This window comes from Nematolebias whitei, chromosome 2 (assembly GCF_014905685.2).
Source record: "Nematolebias whitei isolate Nwh7 chromosome 2, NemWhi1, whole genome shotgun sequence".
In the NCBI taxonomy this organism is placed as follows: domain Eukaryota; kingdom Metazoa; phylum Chordata; class Actinopteri; order Cyprinodontiformes; family Rivulidae; genus Nematolebias; species Nematolebias whitei.
In genome coordinates this window covers 29,445,556-29,462,476 of record NC_056499.1, presented here as the reverse complement: position 1 = coordinate 29,462,476, position 16,921 = coordinate 29,445,556, and the positions used below count along the sequence as shown (strand labels likewise).

The following is a 16,921-nucleotide window of genomic DNA, read 5'->3' as shown; positions in this document are numbered from 1 at the left end:
GGTTGTTCCTTCTGAAGTCCACGACCATTTCCTTGATCTTCTTCACATTGATGTGAAGGTTGTTCTTCCTGCACCAGTTCTCCAGGTGTTCCACCTCATGTCACGATCCTCGAGGTTGGAACCCAATTGCAGAGAGATGAGTGAGGCAGGAGTTCAAAAACCAAAACAATTTATTTTTTTTAACAACAAAACAAAAGGCTGTCGGTGCAGCAAAACTTACTTTTGGCAGATTGGATCAGAAATAATGCAGAGCAGATCATCAGGGGGGCAGAAACCAGACAAGGCAGAAGAGGATTGTGATGTCTGTGAACATAGAACAGTCACCGGACAAGGAGTGAAGGAAAGAAAGGCTTTTTATGTGACAGAGGGAGAGTTAGTAATGAGAGCACCTGGGCAAGTGGCTGATGAGGGACAGGTGTGAATGATAAAGACTGAGTGGAGAAGCAGACTGAGGAATGAGAGGAACATAACAGAAACAGATAAACAGAAAATCACACACAAAGCAGAACAATAAAAAATATAAAAAGCAGACAGAGACAGAAACTTGAAATAGAAGGAAATGATTAAGACTGTGGGATGATAGTTTGAAGATATAAATGTTGGTTTCTGGTTGCAGCTTGAAGGAGGTGGCAGAGGCTTGGCAGATGGGGGGGCAGCGGGGGCCGCTGACCGTGACACCTCATGCCTGTAGCTGGACTCATCATTGTTTATGATGCATTTCACCACTGCTGTATCATCTGCAAACTTTACAATATGACAGCCTGGATGGGTAGGCGCACAGTCATACGTGAGCAGAGTGAACAGGAGTGGGCTCAGCACACAGCCCTGGGGGAGCCAGTGCTGAGGGTTATGTATGCAACTTGTACAGAATAAACCCTGGGCAGATGTTGTTGGTACTCTTACAACACTACATATCAACAACAAACAATATCTTGCCGCAGCAGCAGCAACATGACATTGCGTACAATGTTATATTTATGTGGTTCATCTATCAAGAATACGAAGGAACACACCACAAATACACAGCTCCAACAAGACTCAACAAGGGTCTCCACAGCAAATCATCGTCCTCCATCTCACTCTGTCCTCTGCATCCTCTGTCCTCACTCCATCTCCATGTCCTCTCTAACTGCATCCATATATCTCCTCTTTGTCTTTTTCCTGGCAGCTGCATTTCTAACATCCTTCTACCGATATACCCACTGTCCCTCTTCTGGACATGTCCAAACCATCTCAGTCTGGTCTCTCTAACTTTATCTTCCAGTTGTTCAACCTGCGCTGTACCTCTGATGATCTCATTCCTAATCTTATCCATCCTTGTTACTCCTAAGGAGAACTATCCACTCCTTCCTGCCTAGACTCTCTTCTTCACCTCTTCAGTTGTGCTATGGGTTGTTAAAACGCACAACCCTAATACTCATTATGATCCTGGTGGTTGGGTGTTTTCTCCTGCTGTAAACCACAAGCAGACACCTGTGGATGTTCTGGCAGTCATTAGCCAGAGTTAATTTGCCTACTTTCAAACCTGGTTTGTTTATTTCCACAAAAGTCAAGTAGACAGACAAGCCAGCTTAAACAAAGCCAGGAAAGTAGAAGGTTGCTCTTTTACATATCGGTCAGTCCATTTGCAACATTTGAGCATGAAATTTGACTATGTTTAAAATGCAACCCCTCCTCGGCTGCAACGGATGTCCCATCTTGGATAGGTCAGAAATAAAGCTTATTTGAAGTCATTGTCTCAGGTTAAGTAGGATTTTTTTCAGATAGCTGCTCATGCAAATAGTACTAAAGTTGTTTTGTTTTTGTATTTTGTCTCATGAAATGTGAGCATGACATATATTTAATCTATTTTTGATCACATCTCTGCTAAAAGGAGGTAACATTTTAAAATCATTGACTGAAAATTGTACAAAAACGTCATTCCAGCAACCGAGACAATGAAATCCTTTAAAATATTGGCTCATTTTTGTTTTGAATGTTTCAAAACAATTTAGGGTCATTTTTACCACTGTGCTATCACCTCTTCTTGCAACTCTTAACAACACTGTAATTGCTGAGCTGAGGAGACCAGCTGAATAATAAATATATAATTATTATTATTATATTTTCAAGCCTCAGTATTTCAGCTCTCAGCTATTTACGGCCTCCTTTGTCATACTTTAGGCTTCATTTTAATTTAATATTATATTTCAACAACATGTATGGCCTAAACGCAAACAAAAACTTTAGTTTTCCTGCAAACTAATTCTGTTATAATACATGGAGGTGTGTTGCTGAAATGAGCAAGACCCTCCCGTTTCTCAGCCTCGCCGAACTACATTTTTTAGTCACTTATCTCCTATCTTACATTACATAGTTTTATTTAATTGTCCTTAGTTTGCAAAAAAAACAGTTTTCACTTAGTCTTTGAAGAGGATTGTTTTTATTTTATTGTCAAAAAAGCCAATTTATGTTGACCACGACTGATTTATAATCTCCATAAATACTTTTAATCAGCGCTGTAAGCCTGTCAGTCTTCATAATCTGAAGTGGACGATGCTGTGCCATTTAAACAACTTCTCAAGACCTCTGTGTTCTGTAAATCTTACTGACAGATAACATTAGTAATGAAGAGAAGCTTGTATCCAAAAGAGTGGAGTTTCAACATCAACAGAGCATCTGTCCAAGGTTTACATTTTAGTCGTGTCAGCCTGCAGAGCCCAGAAAGATGAATGAAAAAATGAAAACTGCAAAAATCTACTGAAAGAGTGAATCCTGGCATAGTGTAACAAAAGGAGTGAATGACTCGGCTTTGTTCTAGATGATTGGTTGTTTCATACAGAGACATTATGTAGTGTGTGTGTGTGTGCTCTAGCTTTTTAAAATGTGGGAGCCACAGATCTCACACACTGCCTTAATCTCAGCCTACAAGGCAGTCACTCGACTGGAAAAGACTCGCTGCAGAGGGGAGAGCAGACTTTATTTATAAAATTTTGACACAGTCCCAAGAGCTTCATCATCCTGAAATGCAGCTCATGCCTCTTGGTGGCAATGATCCAGATGCCTCTGGAGATCCACTAAAGCCCACTTTGACATTTTAAATGATAAGGAGGCGCACACTCTCAGACCCTGTAAAGGACTCTGGAGATAGTCCACAGAGCCCAGACATGATGTAGTGTTTCAACCACCAACTATGGAGATGTTTTGAACCCTGTGAGTCTGAGTGAATCCTGCTGGAACCAGCTCTCCTGCTTCTACCCCGTCCCTCTCCGTCCTTATAATGTCTACTGTCATTGGATAAGCAATTTGTTTATCATTTTGTTTTAGGTCTAGGAACGTTCAGACTTGAATCAGGGACAACTTCTGATTAATCATCTCTTGGAAGTGAAAACTCCTCATCTGCTGTTCTCATACAAATATTCAGTTCATGGTGGTGTTATCACAGACTCGTGTTGAAATGGGGCAAATAGTGCTATATCTGAGCTAACAAATACTACGTTTACAAAGTAATGAGTACATTTACTTTACAAAATCGTCATATTGCGACATTTATACTTGTGATGGCTTTTGCATAGTCTCTCATTTGCACGTTGTTATAATCTCATCCAAGTTGGCTAAGTTGCATCAGTGCTATTCTTATATGAAAAATAGCTTGATGTCCTAATGTCCACTGCTGAAATGATTGTTTTTGCCCGTCTTTGTGTACACGTGTTTGTGTTAGCAAAATATCCCATAAACAACTGGAAAGATTTTAATAAAACTCAGAATGCAGTCATTGGATGTAGAGTAGTCCCTCATTTATCACTGGGTTTAAAGACCACCAATCCCCCCCCCAACCCCCCGCGATAAGGGAAAAACTGTGAAGTAGGGGAGTTCAAGTTTCACTCGCGATCTTCCTCCTTCTGTGTAAATAAATAATTTAAATTTAAATACTGTAATATTTTAATAAACAATCCATGCAGCATGGATTGTTTATTAAAATATTACAGTATTTAAATTTAAATTGTAGAGGAGAGAAGCGCAGCAGGACAGCAAAGGGTTAACCCTTCACTCAGCTGATGCAGCACTGAGCAGAAATGTACTTCTTGATCAATTACACTGAAACAACTGAACACATAAGTTATAAAATAATTAAAAATAACTTTTAACACTTTTCTATTTTGTGATTATGATGATTTTATGATGTGACATATTTTTAAATTTTAAGTTGGAAGACAAAAGTCGATCAGTGCATCTGGACAGCAAAGGGTTAACCCTTCATGAAGCTGCTTCAGCCAGAGGAGAAATGTGTGGGGAAGAGTCTCAGCTACTACCACAGTAAAGTTTAGCTCAGTAACTGTAAAACTGACTGAGTTACAGCCAATCTTTTAACGTCGCTTAGATGTATGGCTATGCTGAATGTGGATGTAATGTACAGTAGTTCCTCGCTACTTTGCGGTTCGATTTTCGTGCGGTTTTTCAAATTAAGAGTGGACATGACACACAGATGTTTGATCGATGGATGAGCTGCAAAATCGACATGTATTGTTTATTTAAAATAAATTATTTTAAATGATTTAGCACCTGCTGCACCTCTGTGCAGCCCACAGGTGCAGGTAGAAGCTCCCTCTGCAGCCTGTCATGATTTCAGTTCTCTGCCACCTGCAGCTCTCTCCCACCCAACTTATACTTAACTGATTGAGAAATACTTTTTAAACTTTGCTGGGAACTATTGGACTTTGTCAGTCTTCTGTTTCATGAATTATTAAATCAATTTTAAAGAAACTTGTAGAAAGTAATAATTAAGTTTACAACTAAATGATTTTTAGAGTCCTCTTCAATATGGCTGCCACAGTCAGCTGAAATCAAGAAACACCAAAATGGATCTAACTTATTTATTTATTTATTAACCTTTATTTAACCAGGCAAATCCCATTGAGATCACAGATATATTTTGCAAGGGAGCCCCCAACAGTTTTTTTTTTACAAAAATAGAGCTAAGATTTATTGTGGTAGTGTCTGAAAATCAACACACACTCCCAGGGCTAAGTCATCGTTGGTGATCTTGTAATGTTGTATGAGGTCAGGTATAACCCGACTGACAAGATGATCTTTGAAGATTTGATCACTGGAAGCAGGGGACTTTAATTTACAAAGCATCTAAGCATTACAGAGCTTCTTGTTAACAAGTTGCAAGATATTTCAAAGTAATTAGAATAAATAATTAAATGGACTGACAGACTTAGAGAAAGGCTGTTCCAAAAACCAGCAAAATAAACAAACCAAAATGTATGTGTCCATTTTAATGTTAAATAGTACAGGCTGAAGTTCACAGTGGATTATAAATGAAATGCCCTATGCTGAACTTGCAACCTATCCAGGGTGTCCCCTGCCTTTTGCACAGTGACTGCTGGATGTGGGCACCAGTGACCCCTGTGACCCGAAAAGGAAGAAGCAAGTAAAAGATGATGGATGGATTAATGGATGATTTGATTGCATAATTGAGCATGTGCCTTATTAAGCTGCTGTCAGCTGCGAAAGTGAACTTTGAGGCCCTGTGGTGAAAATAGGCATGTGAATGTGTGTTTAAAGCTTTCAGTAACTACCAGTGTCTGGGAATGCAGAGTACAGGCTGGACAGACTGCCAGTTGTCAGTCCAGCCTTTTCACACTAAGTGGGGGGCAGAGAGGAGATGATGGATGACAGAGAACTTATGTCATCATCTTGGCTTGTTTGACATTTTTAGATTTTATTTTTTTCTGCCAGTATGACTCTCCTGTTCCAAAGTCCAGGTTTTGTAAATCAGCATCCCATCGTATCATCTGTCCATATTCCAAATAGGCCTGTCGTAATAAACAATAAATCAATTAATCGCATGATGAAAATGATCAACCCCATTTTCATTTATCGGCTTTATTGTTTCTTCGTGTCTCTTTCTTTCTACTGAAGACACTGGATAACAAAAGGCTCAACTCCTGTGCTCTTCACTGAACCCTCCCTTTCTCTTTAAAATCAGTTTTAACCGTCCAAAATCGTGTTTTTGGATCGTTAGAAGCAGCTAAGCGGAGAAGCTAAGTTACGAGCTTGTCAAAGCTCCAAAATTCACGGTTGAAACCCGTGCCTTCGTGTAAAGAGTTGTTTTTCTCTGCAAAAAGAAGCTGAGAACTTGTTTACTGATTTTTATTAAAAGCTTTGTGTGACAAATGCTATGCTAAAGAGCTCAAACCACACCGAGCGTCTGCCATTTTGAGAACTGAAGAAAAGAAGGAGAGACAGCTCAAGTCACGTCAAGGGGCCTCCCTCCCATTTTTCTTAAAGAGACACACTGCTCGCTCCCTCACTATCCATCCTTCGGTTCAAAGAGTATTATACTGCCATCCGATGGTCGAAAAAAATGTACTACACGCAAAACAAATAACAAACATTTCTTCTTAAATTTGATGCTAATTACTAATTATTGTCACATTTCAAACAATATTATCGTTTATCGCAATAATTTCTGAGATAATTAATCACCCTGCAAAATTTGTTATCGTGACAGGCCTAATTCCAAACCAACTATCTAAACCTGTTTTTGGTAAGTCAGTTGACTGTCTCAAATTTAAGCTTTAAACTTATACTTTCATATTTTAAAGTGAGAAATGCACGTATTTTCTTTTAATAAATCCATCAAACATTTTAATGCTTCAAACAGACTTTTTTCTTTCTTAACGTAACCAGTATTTTAAATTATTTAACTAAAAACTAACTTTAAAGATTCCTATATACGCAATCTACACTGCACCAAGCAATACTAATTAGAGTAATGTTCATGGCTGCTTTCACTTCAGCAGAACAAGTTGTGTCTGAGAGAGTTGTTACACCAGTCACTATTTCTAACTGTTGTGAATTGTGACTATTAGAGCTGAGCCTTCAGCTTGAATAAAAATGCTCTCATACAACCTGCTCTTCAGATTACTTAAAAATATTGCACTAATATACATTTTTAGGGCAACACATGTAGACAATGAATGTCTTCATGGTGCATTTAAGTACAACATGTAGATTCAATTATTCGTACTAAAATTTTTAACAGTAACCCACAGAATTTGCTGTTTCAGTAGAATTTCATTATGTGATGAAACCAAAAATATGGGGGAAGTGGTAACGCAGAGGTTAGAGAAGGCAAGCCTGTGATCGGAAGGTCGCTGGTTCGATCCCCCAGACTGACAACATCAAAATGTGGGTGGGAAAGGTGAAACACCCACACCTGCCTCCACCCTCACTTTCCCCACTCTGAACCCCTGAGCAAGTCCCTTAACCCCCACCATCTGCTCCCCCAAGTGCCCTAGATAGCATCTCTCTGCTCCACACAAAGGGCTGTGATAGCTCGGTGGTCTGTGGTTGCATCAGGAAGGGCATCCCGTGTAAAAACAATTTCCAAGTCTTGGTGCGAGTTACTTCACTGTGGCGACCCCTGAGGAAGGGATAAGCTGAAAGGAGAAGAAAAAAATACCTAAAGTACAATTTTATTATTGAAAAATATCGTAAACTGAAATGGGACATTTACTTTTCAAAATTTTTAGAGCAATTTACCAATTGTAAAAAGTAAAATATTGGGTAAAGATAATGGATGGATGAAATAAATAAACACACACATACACACACACAGATCTGTTCACAGGCTGTCTAAAACTTATCAGATGTTTTTTTAATATTTAAGTAGAGGACTGACTGCCTAATAGTGTGAAGAATTTAACAGGAGCAGCTGTTTACAGCGATGTTGCAAAATGACTAACAAACTTTACTAGAGCAACATGTCCTTATCTTCACCTTAAGAAATTAAATAAAAAAACAGCCAAGCATGCTTTCAGCTGCAGAAATATCAATGTGGCCACAGTGTTAGGGAAGTAACTGTTTGCTGTTAGCTTCCTGGTAGTAAGTTTTTGGTTTCTAGTTTTCTCAGTGGCTGGTTTTCTTCCTTATTTTTAGACACATAATCTATAATCTTTTTTTAAAGTCCATCGCACATCGTTATAGTCCAAAGCGCTCCTAACTAATCACTGTCATGTAGTACAGTGGTTATGTTTTGTTTACATTCAGGGCATGTAAGTGTAAAAAAAAAACAACAACTTCACACCAGGGATCGGGTATAGGCAGGAGCAGTGTGTCACTCTGTGCTCTCTTCTTTTCTTTCCTTTTTAAAAACAAATAATGGATCGTCAACTTCATCATCAGTCCTCACTGTCTGAACCAGACTCTGTTTTTCTCCACCTCTCTGCCTTTAAGCTTCCCTCTTCTTTATGAGTGGTTCTGACTCCTTAGCTCCGCCCATCACTGGGTCCACGGCTTCATTCCCCACCTCAAAAAAAAGCTGGTTTCACATTAAAAAAATCACCTCATTATTTTGACTCAAACACTCTAAAACTGACCAAACTTAACACTAAACTCACTACAGTACACCTTAACTATAAAATCCAAACCTGCTAAATATCACAAATCTCTCAAATCTCATGACTCACTTCTGCGCTGACTGTGTCTGTATTGCTGCTAAACTTCCTTAAACTTCTGCATCTTTTTCTTATTCTTCCTGTAGATATTTTGGCGCTTGACAAATAATTTTGCACCGTAGTCAGAAAGGAGGTTTAGGCTTGTTAGTTTGTTTGTCATGGTGGGGGTATTTTCTCCATGAGACTCCCCGTCTTTGCATCTGCCTCCACACCTGTGCAATAAAAATCAAGTGGTCTCAGATGATCAGATCCCTGGCATGATGTCACACCCCGTATATGGAAGTGAAGGGGCTGTTTCCAAAACTGTGACTGAAACAGCTTAAAACCAGTTTGCATTATTTTTCAGCATTTATTACAGTACATAAGTATTTATTTATTATAGCCATCATATTTCACTGTGTATGTAATATGAAAAAATTGTGGACTTTAACCAGAAAAAATGGTTGATGGGATTTAAGGGTTGGAGTTAAAAGGAAAATGTATGTACAGTAAATATATTTAAACTGTGACACAAATAACAGGTCACCAGTAAAAAATACCTTGCTCTAAATCTAATAAAAGTGTAGCATTTTGTTTGTTTTTGTTTTGGGATTTTTTAAAGCAAAATTTACATTAAACTAAATGCTGCTCGTTTTTTCGAACTTTAACAAGAAAAGCACCAAAAACAATTATTATTTGTTTGCGCAAAATCATAGCAAAGGTGTGTCTTAGTTGAACTTTTGCTTAATAAATGTGCTTTAATGGTCAAATTAGCTGGATTTCTCCGGGGCGGTGCAGCGAAATGAAGCTGGTTTGATGGTTGCTCCAAGCAGCAAGCAGAATGAAGGTGGGGGAATACGACAAGCCGATTGTGTCATTAATAGCTGGTGAAGATTCTCAGTCATCCAGAACATAAATTTGAAAAAGTTCAAGACAAAAACAATAATGTATAAAGTATAATAAACAAAGTCCAGTTGCTTTGGTATTGAACTTTTTTGAATTTGTCCTTATAGCCACTTTTACTTATTACATGATACGACATTCCTTACTACTCTGCTGCCATCTAGTAGCTGAAAATGGTATTGTTGAATTTTTTTTCAGTCGGAATGAATGAAAATGGTCATATCTCAGCTAAAAATTTGTTTAGAAATATGGGAAAAAATCCATAAACATGTCGCTTCAGCCTAGAAGTCACAGGGCATGTAAATTATGCAAAAAACTGTGACTTATACAGCAAAAAATAAGGTAAATTAACTTTTTAGGCTAACTGCATGTTCTAAATAAAAAACATTTCTTTAAATAACTTAACATATCTTTTTAATGTTTTTAATAAACTTTTATAAATCTGATTATGAATGGTAAATACAAGCTGCTTTAATAGATCAAATTACAGTTGAGTTTATGATTTTTACCCCCTAGTTTAACTCCTAATCTTTCTGGGGTTTTAATTGTGATATATATTTTTTTCAAACAGGCTTTGTATAAGAAGGAGCACCGAGCTTGTGACAGTCCTGATGCTGAGTCGTCCTACATCCTCACTCCAAGTACTGAAGAGAAATACAAAAAAATCAACGAGGAGTTCGACAACATGATGAAAAGTCATAAAATTGTAAGCTCCACTTTCAAATTTATTGTTGGATTTGTCAGCTCTTGTTTTACACAAAATAGTGCTTCATTTTATGTAGTTTGCATCATGTCTTTCTGTTGTATCCACCAGCCCACAGGTCACCCACAGCAGCACTTCATGCATTCAGCACCAGGCAGCACAGCCTACTGTCCAGGAGGAGGAGGAGTGACCTCCCAGGCTTTAGCTGCAGCCACAGCAGTTCTGGCTGACAGTGGGATCCTCTCCTCTCCTCACACAAATCCCCACAGAAACACACCCTCCTCACAAAGACTTTCCAACACAGGAAGCACAGGTTTGTGTTCACTGTATGAAACATGTTCTTAACAATCAAAAACAATAATTCTTTGTTGAAAGAGACCTAAAATCAAAGCTGGATCAGATCAAAGCTGTCAGATTAAAGAGACTGTTAATTTTTGAGAAAATTAAAGGATTTTAAGTGCGCCTCTGAAAAATACAGTGAGCCTTATAATCCAGTGCACCTTATGTATTAATTCTGGTTGTGCTTACTGACCTTGAACTGATTTTATGTGGTACACGGCGCTCAAAAATCTGTCAAAATGTTTTAGTTTCACTTACTGCATTTTATAATCCGGTGATCCTTGTCTATGAAAACAGACCCGTTAATTGATACTGCGCCTTATCTGGTGCGCCGTAAAGTAAAAAAAATACGATACTATTAAAGAAAGTTGTTCTTTAGTGAGCTGCGTGGACTGCATGATGTCCATTTGCACTGTTCAAGAAAGAAGCTCATGGTTGTGGTCTCCTGCTGGAACCTGTCGATTTGGTGTTTGCATGTTCTTTCTGTGTATGCAAGTTTTTTTTTTCCTCTGGTATTCCTCTCACAGTTCAAAAACGTGCATGTTAGGGTAATTTTCAGTTCTTAATTCTCTGTAGTTGCATTTGTGTGTGTGTGCATGGTTGTTAGTCTGTATGTGGATCTGTGATGGACATGTGACCTGTCCAGTGTGTACCCCAACCCTCATCCAAGCTCTGCTGGAGAAACTCTCAAGCAGGTATCGAGAATGGATGGATGGTCTAAAGTCTTATGTATGAAGTTATGAGCTTTATGCTTGTCTTTTTTTTTAGGTATTTTTATTTTGTTTAGGCACAGCTTATTTATCAAAGCGGTTTGACTGTGAATTTTAATAAAGTAAGAGAAAAACATGTTTTTTGGTTTGTGCAACTGAAAACTGAAACTGAAACAAAGACCCCGATGAAGAGAAAAATAAATGGACTTAATGTTCTCTTGCCCGGACGTGGGTCACCGGGGCCCCACTCTGGAGCCAGGCCTGGAGGTGGGGCATGCGGGCGAGCACCTGGTGGCCGGGCTTTTACCCATGGAGCTCGGCCGGGCACAGCCCGAAGAGGAGACGTGGGTCCCCCTTCCCATGGGCTCACCACCTGTGGGAGGGGCCAAAGGGGTTGGGTGCAATGTGTGATGGGTGGTGGCCGAGGGCGGGGACCCTGGCGGTCTGATCCTCGGCTACAGAAGCTGGCTATTGGGACGTGGAATGTCACCTCACTGGTGGGGAAGGAGCCTGAGCTGGTGTGTGAGGCTGAGAAGTTCCGGCTAGAAATAGTCGAACTCACCTCTACGCATGGCTCTGGCTCTGGAACCAGTTTCCTTGAGAGGGGCTGGACACTCTTCCACTCTGGAGTTGCCCCTGGTGAGAGGCGCCGAGCAGGAGTGGGCATACTTATTGCCCCCCAACTTGGTGCCTGTGTGTTGGGGTTCACCCCGGTGAATGAGAGGGTGGCCTCCCTCTGCCTACGTGTGGGGGGGACGGGTTCTGACTGTCGTTTGTGCTTATACACCAAATGGCAGTTCAGATTATCCACCCTTTTTGGAGTCCTTGGAGGGTGTACTGGAAAGTGCACCTCCTAGGGACTCCCTTGTTCTGCTGGGGGACTTCAATGCTCATGTGGGCAATGACAGTGAGACCTGGAGGGGTGTGGTTGGGAGGAACAGCCCCCCTGATCTGAACCCGAGTGGTGTTCTGTTGTTGGACTTCTGTGCTCATCATGGATTGTCAATAACGAATACCTTGTTCAAGCATAAGGGTGTCCATATGTGCTCTTGGCACCAGGACACCCTAGGCCACAGTTCGATGATCGACTTTGTCATCGTCTCATCTGATCTGCGGCCATATGTCTTGGACACTCGGGTGAAGAGAGGGGCGGAGCTGTCCACTGATCACTACCTGGTGGTGAGTTGGCTCCGATGGTGGGGGAGGATGCGGGTCAGACCTGGCAGACCCAAACGTATTGTGAGGGTTTGCTGGGAACGTCTGGCAGAGTCTCCTGTGAGTTTTAACTCCCACCTCCGGGAGAACTTCGAACATGTTCCGAGGGAGGTGGGGGACATTGAGTCTGAGTGGACCATGTTTCTTGCCTCTATTGTCGAGGTGGCTTACCAGAGCTGCGGCCGCAAGGTTGTCGGTGCCTTTCGTGGCGGCAACCCTCGAACCCGATGGTGGACACCGTCGGTGAGGGATGCTGTCAGGCTGAAGAAGGAGTCCTATCAGGCCTTTTTAGCCTGCGGGACCCCGGAAGCAGCTGATGGGTACAGGCAGTCCAAGCGACATGCGGCTCAGGTGGTCGCTGAGGCAAAAACTCGGGCATGGGAGGAGTTCGGAGAGGCCATGGAGAATGACTTCCGCATGGCTTTGAGGCGATTCTGGTCCACCATCCGGCGTCTCGGGGGGGGGAAGCGGTACGCCACCAACACTGTTTATAGTGGGAGTGGTGTGCTGCTGACCTCAACTCGGGATGTTGTGGGTCGGTGGGCGGAATACTTTGAAGACCTTCTCAATCCCACCGGCACGTCTTCCACTGAGGAAGCGGAGCCTGGGGACTCTGGGTCGGGCCCTCCAATCTCTGGTGCTGAGGTCACCGAGGTGGTTAAAAAGCTCCTCAGTGGCAGGGCCCCAAGGGTGGATGAGATTCGCCCAGAGTCCCTTAAGGCTCTGGATGTTGTAGGGTTGTGTTGGCTTATGTGACTGTAATATTGCATGGACATCGGGGGAAGTTCCCCTGGATTGGCAGACCAGGGTGGTGGTCCCCCTATTCAAAAAGGGGGACCGTAGAGTGTGTTCCAACTACAGGGGAATCACGCTCTTAAGCCTCCCTGGTAAGGTCTATTCGGGGATTCTGGAGAGGAGGGTCCGTCGGATAGTCGAACCTCAGATTCAGGAGGAGCAGTGCTGTTTTCATCCTGGCCGTGGAACACTGGACCAGCTCTACACTCTCAGCAGGGTCCTGGAGGGTGCGTGAGAGTTTGCCCAACCAGTCTACATGTGCTTTGTGGACTTAGAGAAGGCGTTCGACCGCATCCCTCGGGGAACCCTGTGGGGGATACTCTGGGAGTATGGGGTACCGGGCCCTTTGATACGGGCTGTTAGGTCCCTGTATGACCAGTGTCAGAGCCTGGTCCGCATCGCTGGCAGTAAGTCGGGCTTGTTCCCGGTGAGAGTTGGACTCCGCCAAGGTTGCCCTTTGTCATCGATTCTGTTCATAACTTTTAAGGACAGAATTTCTAGGCGCAGCCAAGGTGTTGAGGGGATCCGTTTTGGTGGCCTTAGGATTGCGTCTCTGCTTTTTGCAGATGATGTGGTCTTATTGGCTTCATCAGATCGTGATCTACAGCTTTCGCTGGAGCGGTTCGCAGCCGAATGTGACGCGGCCGGGATGAAGATCAGTTCCTCCAAATCTGAGGCCATGGTCTTGAGCCGGAAAAGGGTAGAGTGCCCTCTCTGGGTCAGGGAGGAGGTCCTACCCCAAGTGGAGGAGTTCAAGTATCTTGGGGTCTTGTTCACGAATGAGGGAAAAATGGAGCGTGAGATTGATAGGCGGATAGGTGCAGCGTCTGCAGTGAAGCAGGCGCTGTACAGGTCTGTCGTGGTGAAGAGAGAGCTGAGTCAAAAGGCGAAGCTCTCAATTTACCGATCTATCTACGTTCCTACCCTCATCTATGGTCACGAGCTTTGGGTTGTGACCGAAAGAATGAGATCTCGGATACAAGCGGCTGAAATGAGTTTTCTCCGCAGGGTGTCTGGGCTCTCCCTTAGAGATAGAGTGAGAAGCTCGATCATCCGGGAGGGACTCAGAGTAGAGCCGCTGCTTCTCTACGTCGAGAGGAGCCAGTTGAGGTGGCTTGGGCATCTGTTTAGGATGCCTCCTGGACGCCTCCCTGGTGAGGTGTTCCGGACACGTCCCACCGGAAGGAGGCCCAGAGGAAGACCCAGGACACGCTGGAGGGACTATGTTTCTCGGCTGGCCTGGGAACGCCTCAGGATTCCCATGGAAGAGCTGGCCCAAGTGGCTGGGGAGAGGGAAGTCTGGGCCTCCCTACTTAGGCTGCTACCCCCACGACCCGACCTCGGATAAGCGGAAGAAAATGGATGGATGGATGGAAAACTGAAACTTTCACGGTTTTGGTAATGTCTCTATTGAAATGAAAAGTGTAAAAGACACAAATAGTTTAGTGTTTCCCCTACCTTTATACAAGCGGGCTGCTCCACCCCGTCAGCAGAACTGAGCACCCCGCCTACCAAACCAAATTGCTCCCCCACCTACCCACCCGACACTGACATAGCACTAAGCTAGCGGTGCGAAATACAGGCTCTCTAGCTAAAAAGCTAAAGGCAGCACTCACGTTGCCTTTTCCCTCATGCTGAACGCCCCCCGCCCCCACTCAAAAACTGTTAGCACAATCTGCGCTCAGACATGTGTCCGTCCCCCCGTCATCACAAATCATGGATGAGATGAGCACCCCGCCATGGCAATTTAACAAGGGGAAACACCGTAGTTCATATATTTTTTCCATCTGTTCTCCAAACAGGCAACGTGTGTTTTTCCTCAGGTGGCCTGAAGGACCTGCACAGTGAAGCAGTTGGTATTAATCTTAGAAACATGCTCCGATGGATCTAAAACACCCTTAAAACAAAGACAAACATTTTCAGTCAGGTTTATTTTAATTTATCCTGTTAATTAGATCACAGTGTTTTAAATTTGCATTGTCAAGGTGGGGGCCACTGACTCAGAAGGCTGGCTTTGGAAATGCGTTCTTCATTAAAACACTTGAGGTATTTTCTGTACATCAGGAAGCTTTTAAATAATTAATGAAGCGTTTGATTTTTGATGGCAGTGAGTAGTTTTTGGATCTTTAAAGTGTGTTTACAGATCATTTTAGGATAAATGCTTCTGGACATTCACTGAACCCAGGTAGAAAAATCCAACAAAGTTAAGTCAGGTCCTCTGGACGGTTTCTTTTTGTTGAAACGTTTCATCTTTACCATACCATACAATACCATACCATACCATACCATACCATACCACACCACACCATACCAGCTTTATTTATAGAGCACTTTAAACACCCACAGGACCAAAGTGCTGTACACATAATAAAACAATCATAGTCAGATAAAAAAGTGATTAAAATGATTAAGTCACATAATAAAAGTTGTACACATATAGTACAAATCCTAAAACAATCATACAATAATAAAAAGCGATTAAAATGATTAAAAGTCAACATCTCAAATGGTGTCAAAGGCCAGGGAGCAGAGATGGGCTTTATCCAAAAAACGTCATCAGTCCGAGGAGCCAAAACGCCAAAACGTTTCAACAAAAATAAATCGTCCAGAGGACCTGACAACTTGGTTGGACTGCTACAGAAGCTTTAGGCTTTTTTATATTTGGTTGGCAACCTTGTAACAAGTAGCCCATAAAAATAATCATGGATGCTTCCCCTTCAAGACATGCTGGTATTACCGTAATTCCCACCGTACATGTCGCTCCACCCTATAAGTCGCATCAGTTCATATTTGTCTAATAAAGTGGAAAAATCCATAAATATGTCACTTCGCCGCATCTATTATGCGTCACCGCTGATGTGTCGTATTTGTTACGCGTCACCACTGACAACTCAAAAATGAGGGCCAAACCCGAAAATGTGGGATGGTGTTGTGCCAAAAATCGATGGGCTGCCAAATGTGTTCTAGAATTTTTGTATGCAAATTTTCACCTGCAAATTTATTTTTGTGATTTAGAATGTTTGTGTTCTAGAATTGCACTGCTCAAGGTGGCTGCATGTTGGAGCAGCTCTGTTACTTACATTTTGAGATTTTGCTTTTGGAAACTGTAATTCCTCTTTTTCTGGATGTAAATCACATTTTTTGGATGATTGTTTCCTCTGGTATCGGATGCTGTGCAGCTGGAAGGATTTTTACTGAAACTGTTTTACTTTTAGACATTTGTTATGATGCGTAACCATGGCAATAAGGCAGTTTTCTACAACCAACAACAGCTGATTAACATCTCAAAAGCTCAAATAATATCTCAACTACAGCCCCAAATCTCAAATGAGTTGAAAAGGATGTTCTGTGGATGCATTCTCATCTACCTGCCAGCTGTGCTCGAGTGCCTGACCACTGAGATCCTGGAACTAGCAGGAAACACGGCTCATGACAGTGGAAGGACAGGATCGTCCCTCGGCACCTACAGTTGGCTGTCCGCAGCAACGAGGAGCTCGGCACACTGCTGGGAGGAGTAGCCATCGCTCTGGGAGGAGTTCTGCCCGGCATTCGGGCGGTCCTACAGCCCGAGGGGAACCGAGAAGCCAGCCGAGTCTGCGTGGACGGATCGGACGGCATCCGCAGCCAGTTACTTAGGATCCACTGTGGGATGGACCTTTACAAGAGATCCTTCCTGTCTACAGCCATCAGTATCTATAATATCTCTTAATGAAATGAGGATAACGAGTTACAACAACAAATAATTTCCCTTTGGGATTAATAAAGTATTTTTGAATTGAATTGAATTGAACTGAAATGGCGGCCATGGGAGCGTGCATGGGAGGACTTTA

General features: G+C 42.4%; 1 protein-coding gene across 1 annotated transcript in view; it reads left to right on the top strand.

The window, feature by feature from the left end:
- Positions 1–16,921, top strand: part of LOC119430177 (myocyte-specific enhancer factor 2A) — a 72,860-nt gene that overhangs the window by 45,035 nt on the left and 10,904 nt on the right. The window contains exons 4-5 of the mRNA XM_037697618.1: positions 9,901–10,035; positions 10,144–10,345. Of these exons, the coding sequence (XP_037553546.1) occupies positions 9,901–10,035; positions 10,144–10,345 (337 nt within the window). The remainder of the gene's footprint in view (positions 1–9,900; positions 10,036–10,143; positions 10,346–16,921) is intronic.